The 23,962-nt window shown below is 35.2% G+C and overlaps 1 protein-coding gene across 1 annotated transcript in view; it reads left to right on the top strand.

Annotated features, from left to right (window-relative positions):
• The window catches only part of NF1 (neurofibromin 1), a 293,561-nt gene that overhangs the window by 118,094 nt on the left and 151,505 nt on the right, over positions 1-23,962 (top strand). The window contains 10 exon segments of the mRNA XM_017890864.1: positions 2,934-3,065; positions 11,273-11,324; positions 11,327-11,401; positions 14,375-14,376; positions 15,787-15,900; positions 18,412-18,491; positions 19,995-20,118; positions 21,644-21,799; positions 22,976-23,225; positions 23,762-23,835. Of these exon segments, the coding sequence (XP_017746353.1) occupies positions 2,934-3,065; positions 11,273-11,324; positions 11,327-11,401; positions 14,375-14,376; positions 15,787-15,900; positions 18,412-18,491; positions 19,995-20,118; positions 21,644-21,799; positions 22,976-23,225; positions 23,762-23,835 (1,059 nt within the window).

Genomic DNA, 23,962 nt, shown 5'->3' with positions numbered 1-23,962 from the left:
TTTATTATGGAAATATTTTTGTCGTGAAAAGTCACATGAAATTATTCTTAGATATTTGGACTTCTGATCTTAAATTCATTCATAGTGTAAATTTTTTTTCTAATGATTCTTGGTTCAATGTACCTCATAAGTTCTCTTCTCCCATGGTTCTTTAGCCAGTCCACACATTTTTTTTTTTTTAAAGTATCACCTTCTCAAATAAGATAAAAGTTTTACTGATGTGTATTGAGGGTTTGTGTAGAAGTAGTAAGATGTTTGGAGTTCTACTTTTGTAAAATGTACTCATACTCAGTTCATAAGTACTGAGTTTAGATCTAAAATATTCCAGTGTTTCTTCTTAGAAAATCTTAAAATATATCCACTATTTGATTCTTATTGTAATGCAGGTTCCTAGCAGTTGCTAAAATAGTAGTAGTTGTACTGTCCTCTTTTTTATTATGATGTGCCATAAGAGATGAATTATAGTTGTAAGATCTATGTTATATAATCTTCATAGACTTCTTTTAGGTTAAATTAGATATGTAATTGGGAAATTTAAAAAGTAGTATACACACTTATGAACCAATTATCTTAGCCATCACTGGTACATGCTATAGCTGGTATATTACGTATTTGTTTTTTTCCTTATGACACTTGATCATAATTTACATATAGATCACATACTGAAAATGAGATGATTTCTTTCTACTGAGAGGTTGTAGTTGAAAGGAATTATTTCCAAGGCATTTGAAAATTATTTAAATCTCTTGAGGAATTGCCACATAATTTGTTCATATTATGTCAGGGTTGCCATTTGGCTATAAACATAGTATTTTCAAGGAAAAAAAGAGTAAGTCTACTTTAATTGACTGGTGTTCCGGAAGGACACATTTAGTAACTGCTCAAAATACTAAACTTTTTTACCAACCACATGATGTCTAGTTTTTCATGCTGATTTTATTTGAAAATGTATCTTTTACTTTAAAATGAATATATTATGAAAAATGAAAACTATGAAAATTACTAAATCTTAAGCCTAAAGTTATTTTATGTGGTGCACCTGGTACCACAATACAGTTTAAAAGCTATTTTTAAAATGACACAGTAATTTGAATAGGATGTTATATGGGATGCCTTTTTTAGTTTATCAGTTTCTGACAAGATCTTATGAGATGTGCTGGGTGAGGAAGACCCTTCACTCAATGTACCTTGCTATTCAGCTTTTTGTTACTTTAGGCTGATTAACACAAGCTGTATAATTTAGTAAGTATAAGGAAATCAAGTTGCATTGGTTGCTTTGGGCAAGTCAAAATTGCAAAGAGTTGGAGGAATCCATTATACTATCAGACTAAAAATTGATCATGTATAGGAACTAGATTAAATGAAGTAGGAGTTGAGGGAAAAGTGTAAACAACCATACTGTCCCAAAAAAGCATTTCTTCCCTCCCAGTTTTGGGATTCCTCCTTGAATGGATTTCAGTATTCAAAATGTGTATCATAAGTTGGTTTTACATTTTACTATCTGGCGAACAGGATTTGTAATCCACAGTTTGGGTTAAGGTAATGTAACTTGATGCTATTCAAAATATTCTGAGAATTCCAAGTGAAGAAATTAAAATGTTGACACTTGAATTAGCTTAGTTTTGAATAAGAAAAAATGTGGGAATGAGACGTGAGAGATGTGAGGCTATTAAATCTCTCTTATCTACAATTTGAATGTGTTATTCCTCTAGATTTTTTTATAAACATCTGGAGTATTATAAATTAGAAGCCTACATTTTAGGTCATTTCATGCATACTCTACATATGTAGTGAAAATTCATCCAGTCAGTTTTGTATTAACTGATAGACTTTAAAGATAATAGTGATTTTCATAATTGTCATTTTTTAATAATATATCAAGTCATTCATTTTAAAGTTAAAGATACACTTTCAAATAAAATAGGCATAAAAACTAGACATCAAAGCAAAACAGGTTAAATTGAAATAGAAAATACACGAAATAATTTTTAAAAAAATATTTCGCTAGGATCAGTTTGTCTTTGTTTATGGTAATTGTTAGTCTCCCATGTATCATGTCATCATTGCATATCAATTTAAGATTATAGATTTACTTAATAGTTTTATTTCATTTACTAATTTCATGTTGTAATTATCATTGTTTTCTGTAAACATATAAGTAATGGTTTCCTACATACACTTTTAATATTGTGTCGAACCACTAATCACTTTTAAAGCTTTGATAATAGCATTCTTACCTGGGAAAATATATGCCATTTATGCATGTGTTCCAGAAATTGTAAAACTTGAAACTTAAAAAAACAAAAGAAGAAGATCGGCTACAGATTAGCTCTCTGAAGACTTTAGTTTTCAAATTCACTGGCTTATCATTGAGAAAAGATAGTCTCGGCCGGGCGCGGTGGCTCAAGCCTGTAATCCCAGCACTTTGGGAGGCCGAGGCGGGCGGATCACAAGGTCAGGAGATCGAGACCATCCTGGCTAACACAATGAAATCCCGTCTCTACTAAAAGTACAAAAAACTAGCCGGGCGAGGTGGCGGGCGCCTGTAGTCCCAGCTACTCGGGAGGCTGAGGCAGGAGAATGGCGTGAACCCGGGAGGCGGAGCTTGCAGTGAGCTGAGATCCGGCCACTGCACCCCAGCTTGGGCGACAGAGCGAGACTCCGTCTCAAAAAAAAAAAAAGTCTCACATGCACATGCTCATGAAGTGGGCAATTTGTCTCTTGCTCACTATTATGTTTTATAATATAATGTGTATGAGTTAGTGTTTGAATTAAAGACGTTGTTTGAAGACTTTGGAAATCATGGTGTGTGTTTGCATGGTCTTAGAAACTTCCTGACAAAAGGATAAAACTTAAAACTACAGTGATAAACACAGTATACAACTCATGTAATTTTGTGCTTTCTCTTCCTTATGGTCTTTGTTTTTCTCTAGTCGGCATTGGATTGGTGGCCTAAGATTGATGCTGTGTATTGTCACTCGGTTGAACTTCGAAATATGTTTGGTGAAACACTTCATAAAGCAGTGCAAGGTTGTGGAGCACACCCAGCAATACGAATGGCACAGGTAAGATAAATCATGAATTTTGAATCTCACCTCCTTTCTGTTGCATTTTTTAGTGTCTTTATCCCATTCCTGCTGCTTTGATTATTTTAGAGAATTGAAGGGGTCCTTCAGTTCTTCTAAATGTTGTGGTATGTTGTATGTAGAATATTGTTGAATACTAGATAATAATGTTTATTTTCCACTGTTTCCATGAGTTGAACTTGCTTTTCTTAGATAAATGTTCTCGCAAAACACTGAAAGTCTTAATGAATGTCACCTTTTTTTCTGTTTTTAAAGTTTCTTTCTCTTTAAAACTTTTGAGCAAAAATATTTTGATTAGCTTCTCACCTTTTGGGGATGAGTAAGGGAAGCTGACTCCTGGGTTAGAGTGAATGTTACTGCTAATGCACATTTTAACTCATTGAATAGTGACTATTACATATAGGAAATGAATAAAATTTAAGAGTTTTGTATATAAAATAAAATATTTTATATTTCAACAAATATGCTTTGAGCCTTTACAAATGATAGGTACTTTGATACTGACATTTGACTCTAAACTTAATAAAAAGCAGACTTAAAATTGGGTATTCTCACAGATTATTACTCTTAATATGGAATTTAAAACTCCTATGGAATAAATTTAAAAGATAATTATAAGATTGTGGAAGTCATTTTTTGGTGTTTATGTATAGCAAGAGTATTATACATGGCAACTCTTGACATTGATTGGTGGTGCTTTGTCTTCTGCTTCCTATTTTCTATTCTTATTGGCTGCTGTCGCTCACATGATCAGATGCCAACCAGTCACTGTTTTGCATGGCAGTGGGCTTCTGTGGCTGTAAGTATGACCCATTGTAACTACCTCAGAAAAGTCCTTGGTTTCTTTGACTTTTCTGTGTATAGTTACCATTATAGTCACATTTTGTCATTTCAACTGAAAATATAGCATGTCTTCACCTGTTGGTTTTATCTAGTAAATTAGTCATTTCACAATTAGGAGAAATTTAAACAGCTTCCTCCCTGGCATGCTTCTCTTTTTCTAAGATCCCTTAGTCAGTGAAATAATTTGGTTTTATACAGTTGTGGTTCACTCTTATCCAGTTGTCAGTAATTATTTCTGAGGATAGTTTATCTTAGATGTTCAAATACAGAAGTTTTTTTATGTCATATATTTTGGGATTATTGAGCCTAAAAAATATAGCCAAAAGATCATGACAGTCATGTTTCCTTAAGTAAACTTTAAAATGCAAGGTTACCTTTTAGTTGACTTTTTGTAATGCCAAGTACTTCATTTTTTTTTTAAGTTGAAAAAATTTTCAATACAGGTATAAGTTAATTGGAGGTAATCATAAATAATAGCTGCTTAAATGTTATTTAACAAGACACTTTTTAAAAATCTTTAAAAACTACTCGAAATAAGTTGTTTAAAAGTTATTTATTGACCTGTTTATTCCAGAGACCTTCTGGGAAATTAGAAGTTTATTTCACTTTTTTGTTTTAAGTTTACTACCTTTTCTGGTAGAAAATTAATGGCCCCAAATAATAGGGCTTGGTGGGAGGTTAATATTCACTTCCTATTTAACTTCAACATCCACTTTACCAGCTGCCCATAATTTTCTGTGAATAAGGACTAAAAATGAAACTAAATGATTATTTTGAACAGAGGTAAAATTTGATTGGTAGTCTGAATATGTTCTCTACACTTAGAAGTTATTTTACTTCTTAGCCCTAGTTGTAAGCGATTCTCAGAGCTACATATTATTTTACTGAAAAACCATAACTAGAGAGGATTTCCTCTTTTGGCCCAAGGACCCCTGTAATAAGAATTTAGTTTTTATTTCTAATTGTTTTCTGAAAATATCAACATACATTTAATTTTCAAAATCATTCTTAAGCTGTTTATGTTTTTGAAATGTTATATGTATGTATATTTGTACATAATGACTAAAGGACAGCTTTTAGGCTGATATATCCAGGAGAGAAAATAAATAGCAAATTTAATATGAAACAATTTTTAGAATAAGAAAATTTTAGGTTTTGAATGGCTGTTAGAGTAAAATCTCACCCTTCATAAACTTGGTGAGTTAACAGTCACATAACTAGTATGGAAGTATTGACCTTCTATTTGCCAGGCAAATGTGCTAATGCCAGGGAAGCATGACAAACTAAACAGACACAGTACTTCCCCTCACCGAGATTCCAAGCAAAAGGCTTGTAGCTTTTGCTTGAAAATGCCTAATGAAGAACTCACACCGGGTACAGTGGCTAACGTCTGTTAATCCCAGCACTTTGGGAGGCCAAGGTGGGCAGATCATCTGAGGTCAGGAGTTCGAGACCAGCCTGGCCAACATGGCAAAACCCCATCTCTACTAAAAATACAAAAATTAACCAGGCTTGGTGGTGCATGCCTGTAATTCCAGCTACTCAGGAGGCTGAGACAGAAGAATCGCTTGAACCCGGGAGGCGGAGGTTACAGTGAGCTGAGATGGCGCCATTGTACTCCAGCGTGGGCAACAAGAGTGAGAATCTGTCTCAAAAAAAAAAACCAAAAAAACTCACTACAGGTGGCATGGAGTCTGGCAACACAAGCAAATATATATAATAAATGGTTTACAGATAATACCTAACATCAGAGTTTCTTACTGTTGGCACTATTAACATTTTGGACTGGATAACTCTATTATAGGGAGCTATACTGTGCATTGTGGGATATTCAGCAGCATCTCTGGCCTCTACCCACTAGCTGCCAATATTTCCTTTACCCCCCAGCCCTCCCCATTATGAAAACCAGACATGTCTCCAAACATTTCCAGATGCCCCCTGGGGGACAAAATGACCCCCAGTTGAAACCACTGTATTACAGAGTATGTTCAGTGGGTTGTCCCTCATTTGTATTGCCTCAAATGATTTGAGACTCTGATAAACCTGAGCCATTAGCTTGCTTCAGAAGTAGCAATCAAGGAGTTCTATTGCAAAACAGTGAAAGTAAAATAATACCTGCTTCAAGGTTTTACTAACACTTTGTATTTTGGAGAGACAAATTACTTGTTGGAAGGAGCTAATTATTTGAAAATTTTCTCTTCGACCAAGATAGAATCCTGTCTCTGTCACTTCCAGCCATCATTGATCCTCTTTCTTTTGGAACTCTGGAATACTTCTGATTCTTCCACAAGGTGTCCCTGCAGATATTTGAATAAGATTATTCTGTACTCCTAGAATTATTTTTATTTTTATATAGTTTCGGCGTTTTATTCGTTTAGCTCTCTCTTTTTTTTTTTTTCTTCTTGAGACAGAGTCCCACTCTGAATCCCACTCTGTCACCCAGGCCAGAGTGCAGTGATGTGATCTTGGCTCACTCCAACCTCTACCTCCCAGGTTCAAGTGATCTCCTGCCTTAGCCTCCCGACTCACTGGGGTTACAGGCACCCACCATCATGCCGGCTAATTTTGTGTTTTTAGTAGACTATTTAGCACCATTTTGGGCAGGCTGCTCTTGAACTCTGACCTCAAGTGATCCACCTGCCTCTGTCTCCCAAAGTGCTGGGATTATAGGCATGAGCCACTGTGCCTGGCCTCTTTTAGCTGTCTTTGAAAGTGTATGTGTGTTTGTTGGGTCTGTTTTTATAGCTAAGGAAACTGAAGCTTAAATAAAGTTATATTAATAACAAATGCATGGTTAATGAATAGTCAACCAGAGTTAGTTCTGAGGTTTTTTGACATTCAGTTCAGCGTCTTTTATCAGGTTCTTTAGTTGTTCTTCTTCATTAGCAAGTTAGCTTGATGAAAGCATTAGCTTTGTCTGGCTTATTCAACACTGAATCCCTAACTTTTGAACAACATCTGATACATATTGGGCATTTAGTACATGTTTGCAGAATGAATGAAGGAATGAATTTCTTACTTGATCTGGTTTCAAAATCCTCCTCCAGGCCGTGCGCAGTGACTCACGCCTATAATACCAGCACTTAGGGAGGCCGGGGCAGGCAGATCACTTGAGACCAGGAGTTTCAGACCAGCCTGGCCAACATGGTGAAACCTTGTCTCTACTAAAAATACAAAAAAATTAGCCAGGCGTGGGGGGAGGCGCCTGTGGTTATAGCTACTCAGGAGGCTGAGGCAGGAGAATCGCTTGAACCCGGGAGGTGGAGTTTGCGGTGAGCCAAGATTGTGTCACCACTCCAGCCTGGGCAACAGAGTGAGACTGTCTCAAAAAAGCAAAAACCAGAAACCAAAAACCCTCCTATATCTGATTTGCTTCTCTTCTGGAAAGACCCACCTGACAAAATTTTAAAATTAAAATGCCATANATGTTGAGCCATAACTTCTCTTCCTTTGTACTTTTGTAGTTTTTTTTTTTTTTTTTTTTTTTTTTTTTTGAGACGGAGTCTCGCTCTGTCGCCCAGGCTGGAGTGCAGTGGCTGGATCTCAGCTCACTGCAAGCTCCGCCTCCCGGGTTCACGCCATTCTCCTGCCTCAGCCTCCCGAGTAAGCTGGGACTACAGGCGCCCGCCACCTCGCCAGGCTAGTTTTTTGTATTTTTTAGTAGAGACGGGGTTTCACCATGTTAGCCAGGATGGTCTCGATCTCCTGACCTCGTGATCCGCCCGTCTCGGCCTCCCAAAGTGCTGGGATTACAGGCTTGAGCCACCACGCCCGGCCTGTAGTATTTTTTAATATTTGAAATGTTTGTCTTAGCACTAATTTTACTATTTGAAAACTAACATGTCCTGCTTTCATAAAATTCAAAACTGCCCATAACAGATGTATGAATTTTCACAAATATTTGTTATTTCTCAACATTTTTTATCTTAAATGGCATGCTGGCTTACCAGATCTTTCTTACATGCCTGTTATTCAGTCACATGGTCTAAATTAACAAGTGGTTTGGGCCTTTAATAGATACCTAAAGACTCTGGTTCATGAATTTCTTCCCAGACATGATTGCCTCTCATCTTTGGCCAGATCACATGTACCAGCTTGTATTCCTAATAATACCTGCAATATAGAAGATCAACTAATGAATGAATGAATTTTTTTCTTACATTTCTAATTAAGAAACATATTGCTTCTTTAGCATTTTGTTCCTGACGTTCTGTAACCCACTAAAATTAAAAGGTATTTGAGATGAATTATATTTATTGGAATTTCTGAAGTCATACATTTCATATTAGGCAGCCATGTTGGAACAGAATTTACATGTTGATACTTGGGATTAAGAGGTGACATAATTAAACTAATATAGTCGTACATCACTTAATGACAGGGACATGTCTTGAGAAATGAGTGCATCTTTAGTGATTCAGTCATTGTGCAAACATCATAAAGTCTACTTACATGAACCTGGATGGTTATATAGCCTGCTACATTCGTAGGATATATGGTCTAGCCTATTGCTCCTAGGCTACGAACCTAGGCTAAACAGCATGTTATTGTACTGAATACTGTAGGCAGTTGTAGTACAATGGTAAGTATTTGTTTATTCAAACAGAAAAGGTGCAGTAATAACACAGCATAAAAGAAAAAAAATGTATAGGACACTTAACACAAATGGAGTTTGCAGGACTGGAAGTTGCTGTGGGTGACTCACTGAGTGAGTGTTGAGTGAATGTGAAGCCTAGGACATTACTGTACGCTACTGTAGACCTAAAATTTTTTAAAATTTATTTTACTTTTAATACTTTTGCATTTTTCTCATACTCAGGATCTATACTGTAGACTTTATAATCACTGTACACTTAAGCTATATCAAATTTATAAAAAAATTTTATTTGATAATTAACTTTACCATAGCTTTTAAAACGTAAACTTTTAATTTTTTAAATTTTGACTCTTGTAATAACACTTAGCTTAAAACACATGGTACAGCTAGCTGTATAAAATATTTTCTTTATATCCTGTAAGTTTTCTATTTGAAAATGTTCTGTTTTAATTTTGTTTTGAAAACTGTTTTAAGATTTGAGACAGAAACATACTCATTAGCCTAGGCCTACATGGGGTCAAGATCATCAGTGTTACTGTCTTCCACCTCCACATCTGCTCCCATTGGAAGGTTTTTAGGAAATAACATGTGGAGCTGTCATCTGTTGTGGTAACAATGCCTTCTTCTGGAATACCTCCTGAAGGACCTTCTGAGGCTGTGTTTCATAGTTAACTTTTTATCTTTAAGTAGGAGTATAACAATACAAAGTATACTATAGTATGCTGGGCCTGGTGGCACATGCCTGTAGTCCCAGCACTTTGGGAGGCCAAGGTGAGTGGATCACCTGAGGTCAGGAGTCGAGACCAGCCTGGCCAACATGGCAAATCCCCTTCTCTACTAAAAATACAAAAAAATCAGCTGGGCGTGGTGGTGTGCACCTGTAGTCCCAGCTACTCTGGAGGCTGAGGCAGGAGAATTGCCTGAACCCGGGAGGCAGAGGTTGCAGTGAGCCGAGATTGCGCCACTGAACTCCAGCCTGGGCAACAAAGTGAGACTTGGTCTCAAATAAAGTATATTATAATAAATATATAAACCGGTAACAGTTATTTATTCTCATCAAGTATAGTATACTACACATAATTGTATGTGCTGTCCTTTTTTTATATGACTAGAAGTGAAGGTTTGTTTACACCAACATCACTACAAACAAGTAATGCATTGTGCTTGGACATCATGATGGCTATATCACTAAGTGACAGGAATTTTTTAGTTGTGTTACATATTGTCTATCATTGACTGAAATGTTATGTGGCCTATGACTGTAGTTTTTTTGGAAATGATTCTTAACTAAGGAAAAATTCTGATACCTGCTCATTGTTCTCTGATCTTGTGTTCCTGTGTAATGGCTGCATCAGGGAAGAGCTGCTTGATAGTTACACTTAGTTACATCAAAGTAAATAAATTTGTTTGATCAAAGTTTCAGCTTGATCTAAGGTGAAACACCTCAACTTAAAGTGAGGGAAAAATACAGTTGAAAGAGAGCAAACAGTAAAACCAGAATTTATTAAATCATTTAGTAAAACATTTGCTTTGGGGTCAGGGGGCAGTTATAAAAGCAAACTATTTATAAGTTTTGCTATCTGTCTTCTGTAGTGACATTCTTGAGTATAAATGTATGCATTAAATAGCTAGTCTTCCCCCCTGAGGACTAAAACCCTTCGGTGTTCTTGGGTGTAATAACAAATGCATATTTCACTTAAACATTGAGGATAGTTCGTTTGTGTTGTAGATATGCATGTCTGCTTCTTAACTTTGAAAGACAACCTGTTTACTTGGACATTTGTATTATGGGTCCACAGTTGGTACATAGTCTATTATTTCTATGTTACATATATGTTTACATAAAGGCATTCATGTCAAAAGCAGATAGTTTTGTGTTATTTCAAGAAAAAAGGAAGGAAATGTTTTATAATAGGTGATACTAGCTCTAGAATATAATTGTTGGATTTTGGTTGAAAACATCTATAATTATTTTAGTGCATCATATGTCTCTATAATTGAAACATATTTTCTGTAAGTTTACCTTTCTCAGAGTTCTTTCTGTTTCGTGAATGTTCTTTAGGCAAAATGCATGCATTCTGTAACTTGAAAGAGGTGGAGTGCCATCAAAGGGAAAAGCAAATTTTACAATTAAACTAGTAAATATAGAGTAAATTGCCTACATAACATATTTCATTAATTCTAAGAAGCACTTATTTTTACTCTTCTCTAAAATTGGGAGTGTATCTTATTTAAAATGTTGTCCTGTAATTGAGAGCAGTTTTTCAGTCCTTTTGGGACATCAAATAATGATGCATCTTACAATTGATAATGTTGTAGAGTCTATGAAATACTTGTATATATGGAATGTTTGGTTAAATTAATTACCCAGTGTGTATATTTGTGAGAACTGTAGACCAAATATTTTTTCCCCTTATGTTTTTACATTTTGGAAAAGAGCTTTTTACATAGGAGATATTTTAACAACCCGATATTAAGGTTTTAGTATTGTAATAGATTTTCATTGTTTTATTACATTGACTAGAAAAAACATGAGGATGGTGCAAAAACATTTTCATTTTTTAAGCTAGTAATACTGACCTTAAATGGCTCACTACTAGTGGTTTTCTACTTATACCACACATTTGGTAGTAATAAAAAATAGCTTTTCTTCAAAGTTTTTAATAATATAATTTCTTTAAAAGGTTGGATAGCTATTATCCTGAGTCCTTATGTCTGATACCATGTTATTGTTTTGTTTTTAGAGTCTACATTTAAAGGAAAAGTAACAAGCCTTAAATGGAAAGGAAAACCTACAGATCCTGGAAAGAAGAACATGAGTGTCCTCTCTTGTCCCATGTGAAACTAATTCATGCAGAATCCAAACTCTAGCTTTGTTATTTTTTTTATGAAATGTCTTAAAATTATCACACTAAGTTAATTTGGTTTTAACTGAAATGCAAGACCTTGAGGATAGTTTGATCCATACCTGAAAACTAAGACATATCTAAGAAGAACTAATGTATAACGATACAAAAGATAATTAGATCAGATTTCTTAATTGCCATTATTATTTCTTACATTTCTGTTTCTTCTTAATTTCCCTATCATTAAACTGACATACTTTGGTGAGGATCTCTGTTCTCATCCTACTTACTAGGTTATACATTATTCAGGTATAATAACTGGTGTGGGGGATAGAAGCAACCACTGATCACAGTGCCATCTACCATCTACAACATTGGTTTCAAAAAATCTCCCATTTGCTGTTCCATTTAGCTTTCCTATCCATCTTTCTTCCTGTTATTAGCTTCTGTTATCATTGACTCTGCCTACAAATACTGTATTTGGAAAGAGAATGAGGTGACAATGTGTGTGGTAGTACTTGAATAATATTAATTATCTCATCATCATCATCATCATTTTGCGACAGGGTCTCGCTCTGCTTTCCCAGGCTGGAGTCCCAGTGCTCCAGTGATGGCTCCACTACAACCTCGAACTCGCCAGCCTCAAGTGATCCTCCAGCCTTGGCCTCCCCAAGTCTATGATTACAGACAATGAGCCATGTGCTTGGCTGGTACTCAGTTATTGCGTAACTACTCCCTTATTGCATCAGATGGTGTTAGATTCGTGACAACATTCAATTCTGGTATCACAGAGTAATTAGGAACAATGCAAAATAATAAAAATTAGTCATGGTGAAGTGATTAACAGCATGGACGCTGGAGACTACTTACTAGCTATATGATTTGGGTGACTATTTAATCTTTCTATGCCTTAGTTTTCTCATCTGATATATTGGGATCATAATAGTTCCTATCTCAGAGATACTGTTAAGAAAATTGAAATAGTACATAGAATGCTTTTAGGAACAATGCCTGGTACATAGTAAGCACTAAATAAATGTTAGCTATTATTGCTATTAATAAGATACAATTTAACACTAATATTATTAATGCGCCAAATGTAATAGTTCTGTATTGTGACTTTCATAGGATGACATGTTGAACCTTTGTTGAGCTTCTTGAGTCCCTGGAGAACAGCATCAAGCGAAGTTTCTTATCGCTTTGCTCAGTAACAGGCTTTTAAAAAAGTGTTAAGGTGCTTTTGATTTCGGTGGCATGTTTTTCAAATTACTGTAATACAGGGAGTTTATAACTACATACCTATGGTTCCAAGAGTTCTATGAAACTTCATGAATTTTTTAAAAATGTGTATTTATAAGTAATGTTTCTTGGAGAGTGGAGAGGAGAGAAGAAAGAAGGAAAAAACATTCCCAAAGGCTCAGTGACCCTAAAAGAAGGCCTATGATACTTTGACCCTGAAAAATCCATTCAAATTTGAAAGTCTGATTAGAATAAACAGATCTTTGGCATGAAAAAATTCCTTAAAACCTGTCAGTGAAACTCTATAAAAATAATGAAATTACCTTTCTCTTCATTCCTCTATTATGTGTCACAAGCTGTTTGTGGCATTATTTCATCATGAAGGTCACATAATACTAGCACCACTCTGTTTACATGGCAATAATTCACTTTCAAAGCAGGCACCAAACTCACCAATGCCTTTTCTACTTGCTGTTTTCCAAGGATCTTTTAAAATGGAAATTATTTGCTTTGCTGCCATCTAGTGGTTAATACGTTTTCTCAAAGTAACGATGAGTACATTAAAATAGAAGATTCATTGTAAACATTTGACCGTTTTATCTTTTACATAAAAATTCTGAGTCTTAGTAATTTAGGAAGAGTGCAGGAATAATTATTAAATGGTCTCAATCATGGTATTTTTAAAGTAATATGATTTTGTCTTATTTTAGTACTCTCAATTTCTCAAGCCTCCTGATTACTCAGCTTGCATCGTTTCTTAGATCCCCCTGATCATTTCTCCACACTGAAGTTACGGCAATCTCTTTAAGAAGCAAATCTTATTATGCCCCCAATCAGCTCGAAACCTTTTAGTTGAAATTGCTTTTGCTTATGAAGACCAAACTCCAAATAGATTTGCAAGGTCGTGCAAAATCTTTCTCCCATCTGCCATTTCTTCCACATGTAGCATTACATTTTTTGTCTTCCTTTACTCTACTCATGATGGTCTTCCTTTCAATCTTTCTAACCACATGCCTTCATGCCTCCCTTGCACTTGCTTTTCCCTCTGCCTAGAATCTGCCTACTCTTCACATAGTAATTCCTACTCATTCTAAGCTGTTGTCACTGCACTAAGGAAGCCTTCCTGACTAGGACACTTTCCCATGTTATAGGCTGTCATAGCAGCATGTACCTTTATAGCTCTTATGTGATTTGCATTTTTATACTTGTTGATCTGATTATTTTATTAATGATATCTTCCCCCATGAGACTACATGCTCATGGAGGATGGGAAACACATCTTCTGTTTTTCATTGTTGTGTCTTTGGCATTCAATAAAAATTATTTGATTTTGAATGAATTTATATGAATGTCAGAAAATAAGCTAACAGTTTTGAAATACAGATATATTGGAGTGAGGGCTTACCTTAGTCATTATAATGGGGAAAAATCTATAGTTAGCAAAATAAAATATGGGACACAAGTTGCATTGGCTTCATATATTCTTTTTTTTTTTCTTTTTTTTGAGACAGAGTCTCACTGTATTGCCCAGGCTGGAGTGTGGTGGTGTGATCTCAGCTCACTGCAACCTCCGCCTCCTGGGTTCAAGTAATTCTCCTGCCTCAGCCTCCCCGGTAGCTGAGATTACGGGCATCTGCCACCACACCGGCTAATTTTTGTAGTTTTGGGAGAGATGGGGTTTCTCCATGTTGGCCAGGCTTGTCTCGAACTCCTGACCTCAAGCAATCCGCCTCCCTCGGCCTCCCAAAGTGCTGGGATTACAGGCGTGAGCCACCATGCCTGGCCGAACCATATATTCCTGAAGTGCAAATATATACTTCCAAGTTAAGAGAAACATTTTAGTCTGTAAATAGGTAGGCATTTGGCAGGGCATGGTCACTCACACCTGTAATCCCAGCATGTTGGGAGGCCGAAGCAGGTGGATCACCTGAGATCAGGAGTTTGAGACCAGTCTGGCCAACATGGTAAACCCCGTCTCTAATAATAATGCAAAAATTAGCCACACATGGTGACGCACACCTGTAATCCCAGCTACTTGGGAGGCTGAGGCAGAAGAATCTGTTGAACCCAGGAGGCAGAGGTTGCAGTGAGCCGAGATCATGCCATTGCACTCCGTTTAAAAAAAAAAAAAAGTAGGCATTCACATTTATACACAAGGTTAATTTTCTTTGCTTAGTACACTATATTTTTCCACAATGTAAAGGACCAAAGTATGAGTATTTGGCGATGTGAATTCTAGCCTTTGCTTTGTCAACAGCTGTGTGGATTTGGGCAGGACCTTTGTATGGGACAAGAGGGCTATACAGGATAATCATGTGATCCTTATCCAACATGTGTGTCCTTTGCCTTTGATCACAACCATGTATAAGCTCAAAACCAGTAACTTCCAAACCAGAGATACGTTCTTAAGCCAGTTTGCTATTGTTAAACTGGGAAAAAAAATTACTCCTCATATTATTGATGTAATTTTCAATGGGAATTAGTGGTTTTTGTTCTCCTTAGGATTTTCCCTGGACATTGTTCACATTAATGAACAAGTATAGACATGGATTAAAAGAATCCCTAACAAAAGAAGTTTTGTTTTAACAAAATTTTATTTTATTGAGATAAAATACCATACCCACATACCATAAAATTCACCATCTTAAAGTTTACAGTTTAGTTGTTTTCAGTATATTTACAAGGTTCTGCAACCATTACCACTGTGTAATTCTAGAATATTTTTTTTCTTTTTCTTTCTATTTTTTTTTTTTCTTTTTTCTTCAGACAGAGTCTCACCCTGCCACCCAGGCTGGAGTGCAGTGGTGCAATCTCGGCTCACTGCAACCACTGCCTCCCAGTTTCAAGCAATTCTCCTGCGTCAGCCTTCCGAGTAGCAGGGACCACAGGCGCATGCCACCACACCTGGCAAATTTTTATATTTTTAGTAGAGTTAGGGTTTCACCATATTGGTCAGGCTGGTCTCAAACTCTTGACTTCAGGTGATCCACCTGCCACGACCTTCCAAAGTGCTGGGCTTACAGGCGTGAACCACTATGCCCAGCCTAGTTCTAGAACATTGTTATCACCCCTAAAAGAAACCTGGTACCCTTTAGCAGTCACTGTCTATATCTTCCTCCTTCTAATCTCTCTCGATTTATTTTTTTTAATTGAAGTTTCCTTTTTCTCCTTGCAGAATCCAAGAAAACAGGGGCCCGAAACCCAAGGCAGTACAGCGGAGTTAATTACAGGGCTCGTCCAACTGGTCCCTCAGTCACACATGCCAGAGATTGCGCAGGAAGCAATGGAGGTAAGGGGAAAATGAATTCCAGGTTCTTGAAGGAAAGGTTGTAACTATGTACATTCATGATCCTTTGGTGTATGGTTTCTATCAGTAATAGGTAGATGTCATTTCTGGAAATGGTATGTTTATGTCTATACATTGTTTTATAAAACTCCATGGAGAAAGAAGGGGTTTACTTGCTTTATATCACATAACAACAACATTGTACAAATTCTGATGCTTAATAAAATAGTTCGAGATTTTCTAATTGCAGTTGACTTTAAAATTTTTTAAAATATTTTTACTAAATATTAAAATACTGATTTTAAATTGAGACATAATTCACATACCCTCAAGTTGAACATTTTAAGTAGTTCTTATTCACACAGTTGTGCAACTATCACTACTCTCTAATCCATAACATTTTTATCACCCCAGAAAGAAACTTGACTCCCCATTCCCTTTTCCCTACCGACTACTAATCTATTTTCTGTCTCTGTGGCTTTGCTTGTTTTAGATATTTCATATAAATAGAATCATAGAATATGTGGCCTTTTATGTCTGGCTGCCTTGACAATGTTTTCAAGGTTCATTTATGTTGTGGTATGAATCACTATTTTCTTCCTTTTTATTTCCAAATATTTCATTGTATGGATCTCAGTTTTGTTTATCTAGTTATCAGTTGGTGGACGTTTGGTGTTTCTACTTTATGGCTATTATGAATGATGCTGCTATGAACATTTGTGTAAAAGTCTGTATGTGGACATATCTCTTAAGTATATAGGAGTGGAACTGCTAAGTCATGTGGTAACTCTGTTGAACTTTTGAGGAACTGTCAAACTCTTTTTCCAAAGCAACTGTATCATTTTATATTCTCAATAAGAAGGTATGAAGGTTTTAATATTCTGCATCCTTGCTAATACTTGTTATAATGTGCCTTTTTGATTATAGCCATCCTAATGTACATACTATAAAAATGTTTATTCATACCCAGTAAAACTATTTATAAAAAATGTTTTAGCACTTATTATGTAATCATTGGTTCCATTTGTGTACATTGCTATTGGTACCATAAATTGATACATTTCTTGTAGTCTTTTTGGAAGGCTATTTGGCAGAAGCTATACAAACATTTCATTTTTTGTACAAATAATTCAATTTCTAGCACTTTAAAATCTTATGAATATAACTCAAAAGGAAAAGCTGCACACATAGGTACTTATTGCTCTGAATTATAATACAAGAATATTAGAGCTTTATTTACTGGGAGGAGAATGGGCTAATATTCAATAATGAGAATGGTATTTTAACTTGGTGAGCTGTTAAAGTTTTATTAGAACATATAGATCACACAGCAATATGGAAAAATATGAAATGTCAAGTTGAGTATACTGTGTTTATGGCTTTGTTAAAACATGGAAAATACAAAAAAAGAAGGCAACATAAAAAAAAATTAAAGCCTGGAAAAGGCTAACACGTTTTCTTTCAATATATATATATTTTAAAGTTTTATCAAACAAAATATAGAGAATTTGTCACTTGAAAAAACTACTGACAATAAATTGTACCAAGTTTTTGTACAATAGTAGCAAAATTGAATTTTAATTTGTGTTGTTTTTCCTTGATATGAGAGCTATAAATTATATAGCTTTTTAAGATTCTCACAATTAATTGCAATTTTTATTAAATATCTCAAAGTACTTACAATAAAACTGTTTGAAATAAGATAATGCGGGTCTGGCCTTTATATGTTGATATGTTGACCAAGGACTGAAAGAAATGTCCAGAGCTTCAGTGTCTGCTGGGTTGGGGGTGGAGGGGTGTAGGAGGAATGTAAATTGGGATTGTAGAATTGGAGTTAAGATAGGATCCGTTTGAAGGAAGAGTTTGTGTTTTATTTTTTATATCTTTGATGGTTTTATGTAATAATCTATTCATATGTTATATATTGTAAGTGAATTATTTAATTCCTGTTAATGTTCTCTGAGCCAGATTCCAATTTCAGTTCTGTGGTCAATTGAAATACTTTAGAATGGATAATCTGCTATGAAATACAAAATCCATTTTGCTTCCTCTCTCTTGATTTTGAAAAATAATTTCTCTTTTCTGTTACAAATGACTTTGTGGCAAGTGAGACAATATTTACTTATCTTTTGCTGTGTGTATTAATTTTGGCAAGCCCTTCTTACTTGGGGATTAACTTTTGTTTCATAGAGTTCTTTACTATCTATTGAAATTATTTTGTTTCTTAAAGCAGTTTTTACAGTTATATATTGTTCCAAATTCATCATTTAGCTTTATATGTGCATGCCAGTTAGAGTCAGGATGATGGGAATAAAATTATTTCATTCTGCCTGTATTATTCCCTAGAGGTTTGTGTTCACCAGACTTTCTCTCTTAACCTTTTCCTATATATTGAAACTACAAATGAAATAGCTCAATTTCTTAGCATTTATAAAATAAGTACTCCAGTGTTATGTTTACCAAAAATGTTTGAGTGAGTCTTCTGTTTGTCTTTCTCTTTTTTAAAAAATTCAGGCTCTGCTGGTTCTTCATCAGTTAGATAGCATTGATTTGTGGAATCCTGATGCTCCTGTAGAAACATTTTGGGAGATTAGGTATATGTACTTCTATTTTTTAAATTCAATTTTTAAATTTTATTTTGTATTTTTTCTCTTGAAATATTAACTCTGTAGTGCTTACTATATTGTAAAACTGGGTTTTATGGTTTTGTATTTTATTTGACTTCAAATTATTAGAATTTCTTGTTTAAACTCTAAGAAACGTATCATAGCAATTTAGAAAATAAATTTTAAGAATAGTGCTAAATTTTGTCACCCTAACATAAGTACTGTTGTTTGATATATTACTTTTTTCAGATTTTAATGTGGTTACTACTGTATTTTAATAGATTTTCATAGTCATAAGCCTAGAATGATAAAATTTTGTAACAATACTGTTTTTTCAGTTTTTTAAACTATGATCTTTTGTAAACTTTCTGTAATACCAATGCTTTTAATGAATGAATTAATAATGGACACCTGCTTAGAAGAAAAAATATATACAGAATTTTGTGGTCTACTTCCTAGATTATATAAATCATTACATTTTAATAAGCATGAAGTCACCACGCTGAGGAAAATGTAAATATGTAAACCTCACGTTTGCCATTATCTTATAGGAATGGGTGTGCTCAGTTACTTGGCAGCTGAATTAAACCTTACTCTAGAGTAGTGCTCTCCACTAGTAATATAATGAGAACCCCATATGTTAAAGTTTTTTTACTTACTACATTAAAGAGTAAAAAGAAGCAGGTAAAATTAATTGTAATAATGTTTTATTTAATCCAGTGTATATTATCTATAATATAATTTTAACATGTAATCAATATAAAAGTTTTTAATGACATTTCATTCTCTTTTTTTAATAAAGTATTCAAACTTTGGTGTGTCTTTTATCCTTACAGCACATGTCGATTTGAACAAGCCACACTTAAAGTGCTCAATAGCCATGTGTGGCTGGCTAGTGGCTACCATGTTAGACAGTGCAGCTCTGGAGTAGGGATCAGAAAATTTTTCTCTAGAAGACCAGATAATAAATATTTTAGGCTTTGTGGGTCATACAGTTTCTGTCATAACCATTCAGTTCTGCCTTTGGAGCATGAAAGTTGCCACAGACATGTGAATGAACGGGCATGGCTGTGTTTAACTAAAACTTTATATACAATAGCAAGTGATAGGCTGGATTTGGTCTGTGGATGGTAGCTTGTAGACCCCCACTGTGGAGCACTGGGTTTATAGGCAGTCTCTGCTGTGCATATGGTTTATTGTTTCTTCTTATGTCCACTGCAAGGATGAGTTACGTGGATAGAAACACTGGGAGTTTAATGAAACATAGGGAGCTTATAAATAAATACTTGCTTTTTTTCTATAACCTATGGACATACTTCCTTTGATTATAATGCTGTTGACACTTTGATAACTGTTTCTCTAAAGCCCTACAAGGGAAACTAAGCTTCTCTAAACTTGTATTCGTTATGAGAGAATGCCATTCTTATGTCTGGTTATATCTGCATTAAGTTATTGATGATGCTAGTAACAATGAACTTTATGTTACTGCAGCTCACAAATGCTTTTTTACATCTGCAAGAAATTAACTAGTCATCAAACGCTTAGTAGCACAGAAATTCTCGAGTGGTTGCGGGAAATTTTGATCTGCAGGAATAAATTTCTTCTTAAAAATAAGGTAAGCAAAATGACATTTAAAAAATGGAAGAATATTTGGAATGGTAATGGTGAGAGATTAAGAAAGTGTTTTATAGCCAAATTAGGTTCTATTTCAGCTCCTCCTTCTTCCCAATGTTCTCAAAAGGAAATATATGTGCAGAGGACAATGGCTGGCAAATCAGCATTTTAAAAATTATTCTGAGGCTTTAGCCTTACAACCACACTGTTGATGAATTCTAGTTCTAGTTGAGTTAAATAGGTCTCTATGGGGCAGGCCTAGGAAAAATGGGGGCTGCTATAACTAAAGTAGCTGGTGAGGAGCATATTCTGTCTCTACTCTCAAGTTCATACATAAGACATAATTCATACATAAAATTTATTTTAACATATAGCTTCTATAATTTAAGAATTCTATTATGTCATAGATTTGGGAGTACTTGATTTAATTAGTTTTTGTCCAGTTCTAGAATAATAGCTCTGAGAGATCGTAAAGGCCTAGATCTCATGGCTAAACTAGTCCAGAGAATTATCTATCAAGAACCAAAAGGGAAACAGTTGAGGGTTCTCAATCTAGATTTATTTCTATTCCTCCAATAAGGGTTTCACTTCTTGAAAGTATCAGGAGACTTCTTCGTTGGGGTGGAGTGAAATGTTTTGATTCTGAACTATTGAAACATGGTGAGGTTGTGGAGGATAGAGAAGAGCCTTAAATTTCTTTTAAAATATAGTTTCCGTAATTAATCAATTTAGGAATTCTGTTATGGCCTAGTTTTCAGAGTACTTGATTTAATGAGGTTTTATCTGGTACTAGAAGCATAACTGTGAGAAACCTTAAATGTGTGAAACTCATATCCTTTTCAGTGTTTTACAGCTTATTATTAATAAATTGCCTCTTCGGAAATAGACTAATAGTGAAGTGGGTTTATCCACATATGGCTTATTTGATGTGTTAATGTAGTGGAATTTGGCATTATTCCAAAGATACGGAAAGAGATTAGACTTCAGACTTTCATGCCCTTGCCTATGGTGTAATCTCCAGAATGCGAGTATGAGGAATCCAGTAATGAATTCCTAGTGCCCTGGTAGGCGCAGTCACTCTTGTGACATACTTGGTGTATATACCAGGGTTAATTACTGGTCCAGAAAAACTTAATCTCAAGAGTCAATTTCTGGTTATCCCAACATGGCATAGTATAAAATCTTATGGAAAAAAAATATTTGTCATTGAGATGGAATTACAGTTTTCATACAGTAGTTTTACATTGTTGATGTTTTATTTATGTTTATGTGAGACTTAATTTATATTTGTAGAATCTACTGTTTCTGATGATTTAGAGAATGGGAAACTGAAAGAAATTTTAAAGACATTAAGTAAACCTTATTTGTTCTAATGGGTTTCTAGTGAATCTCCTTCAAGTTGGGGCATAGACATTGAGAGGAGAGGTTTTCTAGGAGAGTCTCAAACAGGAAGACAACTCAAACAAGTGTTTATTCCTCTTGGTGGTCAGTGCTTCAGTAAAGCTTATTTATTTCTTTTTTTCTAGCAGGCAGATAGAAGTTCCTGTCACTTTCTCCTTTTTCATGGAGTAGGATGTGATATTCCTTCTAGTGGAAATACCAGTCAAATGTCCATGGATCACGAAGAATTACTACGTACTCCTGGAGCCTCTCTCCGGAAGGGAAAAGGGAACTCCTCTATGGTCAGCTTCTTCTGTACTTTTCCTGTATCAGTTTATGTGCTCTGTTTATTTTCTGAATGAACTTCGGTAAATTTCATCTAGGTATATAGTGTAATAGTGAAAAACTGCTTAGAATCTAGTTCTATTACTGCTCTTTGGGGAACTTTGGGCAAGTTCTTAACATCCTTATTCCTCAGTTCCTCAACTTTAAAATGGGGACAGTAATAGTTCCTGCCCCAGAGTTGTTAAAGAGGGGTAAATAAAAGGATGTGTAAATAGCACTTGACACTTACAAGCTATATCTGATAATTATAATTGTTATAAACCTCCACTCCATAAAAAACCCATTCATACAACAGAAGTATAGAATTTGTACCAGCTAACAAATGTACAGATTTACAGGGATAAAAACAAAGTATTTTGCTTCATGTTAAAGATAAGTGTTTCTGTGATTTGTGTTTGTGTGTATAATTTCTTTTAAATATAAATCATATTTCAAGTGAAAATATCAGATCATTACAGAAGAGTTTATTTTCCAATCCAAAACTTTTTTCATCTCTAATTTTTAACATAACCTTGTTAGGGAAAAAAACACCTAAGCAGTATGGTATTTACTATTGTCTGTTTTACTTGTAGAATTTGCATTGTTTTTACCAATTATCTTCTCCACTTCATGTTTGGGGAATAAGTAATTCAGAATCAAGTATATCTTCTACAGCTATATTTAGTTCTTGTTTATGCCCTTGTTTCAATGAGGGCTACAGTGTACTTATTTTATTACTTCCCTATAGCAAGTAGATAGAATTTCCTGTTACTTCCTCTGTTTTTTTCATTTCTAATTGACTGGGAAGTACATTATATTGTTACTGCAGTAGATTTATGTTATGGTGTTTTACCTGTCCATGTTAGAATCAGTTTACATTTCTGGAATCTGGAATCTGGATTAGGATAATACCTATTTTATTTGAAATTGAATAGATAGTAGCATTATGTTGGTCGACATAATCTCATTTCTCATTTGGACAAGATATCTTGGGGTTTGAAAAATTCCTATAATTATTAAAGGAAAAAGCTCTTGTGATTTATTGTATGCTGAGACACACACATACACACACACACACAGTTGATTGCGTTGTGGGGTTTTATATATAAAATTACCCAAGTTGCAAATATATGTCTTCCACCCTTGACTGTCAGGATAGTGCAGCAGGATGCAGCGGAACCCCCCCGATTTGCCGACAAGCCCAGACCAAACTAGAAGTGGCCCTGTACATGTTTCTGTGGAACCCTGACACTGAAGCTGTTCTGGTTGCCATGTCCTGTTTCCGCCACCTCTGTGAGGAAGCAGATATCCGGTGTGGGGTGGATGAAGTGTCAGTGCATAACCTCTTGCCCAACTATAACACATTCATGGAGTTTGCCTCTGTCAGCAATATGATGTCAACAGGTAAATGTGAATAGTGGTTTTTTTTACTCAGTCTGCCTCAAAGCACATGGCATCTGATTGTGAGAATGTATTTAAGGTCACTACTTTGTAAGTTTACAGGGGAAATTCAAATAGCTTACTTGAAATCCTTCTCTGAACAAAGTAAGATGAAAATAAAAAGCATTTGAAATAAATTGTTAGTCTCCTACTGAGTTGCTAATATGCTATACATTTTAAAAATAATTGGCAGTGTATGTTACTATCAGTTATGATTATGTAATTTACTCTGCCTAAGTTGTAGGTAGTGAAGTTTTATGAACATTGGTATATGTTTTGAGTAAATTATAGGTGGGAATAGTTATTTTATTCTGTGGACATTGTAGAGTCCAAGATAAGTACCTTTCCTCTGAGGTTAGTGAAAGGAAGTTTTCGGCTTTATCATTTGAAGCATTTGCTCTGCTTTTCCTACTCTGCCTTTTGAGTGGGGCTTATCAGGTTCTCCATTGACAGGCAGGGCTCTAAGTGCAGTAACTTGATTTGCTGTTGTATTTGCTTAGGAAGAGCAGCACTTCAGAAAAGAGTGATGGCACTGCTGAGGCGCATTGAGCATCCCACTGCAGGAAACACTGAGGTATGCCCTTAGCAACAGAAACACCCCTTCCAGGTGCCCACCCTCAATTTTGGAAGCCTCTTGTTACATACATGTGATCAGGAATAGCTTTTGAAGTGAATCTAAGATATGTGCATATTACAAGTAT

Source organism: Rhinopithecus bieti, unplaced genomic scaffold, assembly GCF_001698545.2.
Source record: "Rhinopithecus bieti isolate Rb0 unplaced genomic scaffold, ASM169854v2 scaffold_19652, whole genome shotgun sequence".
In the NCBI taxonomy this organism is placed as follows: Eukaryota; Metazoa; Chordata; class Mammalia; order Primates; family Cercopithecidae; genus Rhinopithecus; species Rhinopithecus bieti.
Note: the sequence above shows the minus strand (reverse complement) of the source record. Positions and strands in the feature narration are given on the sequence as shown.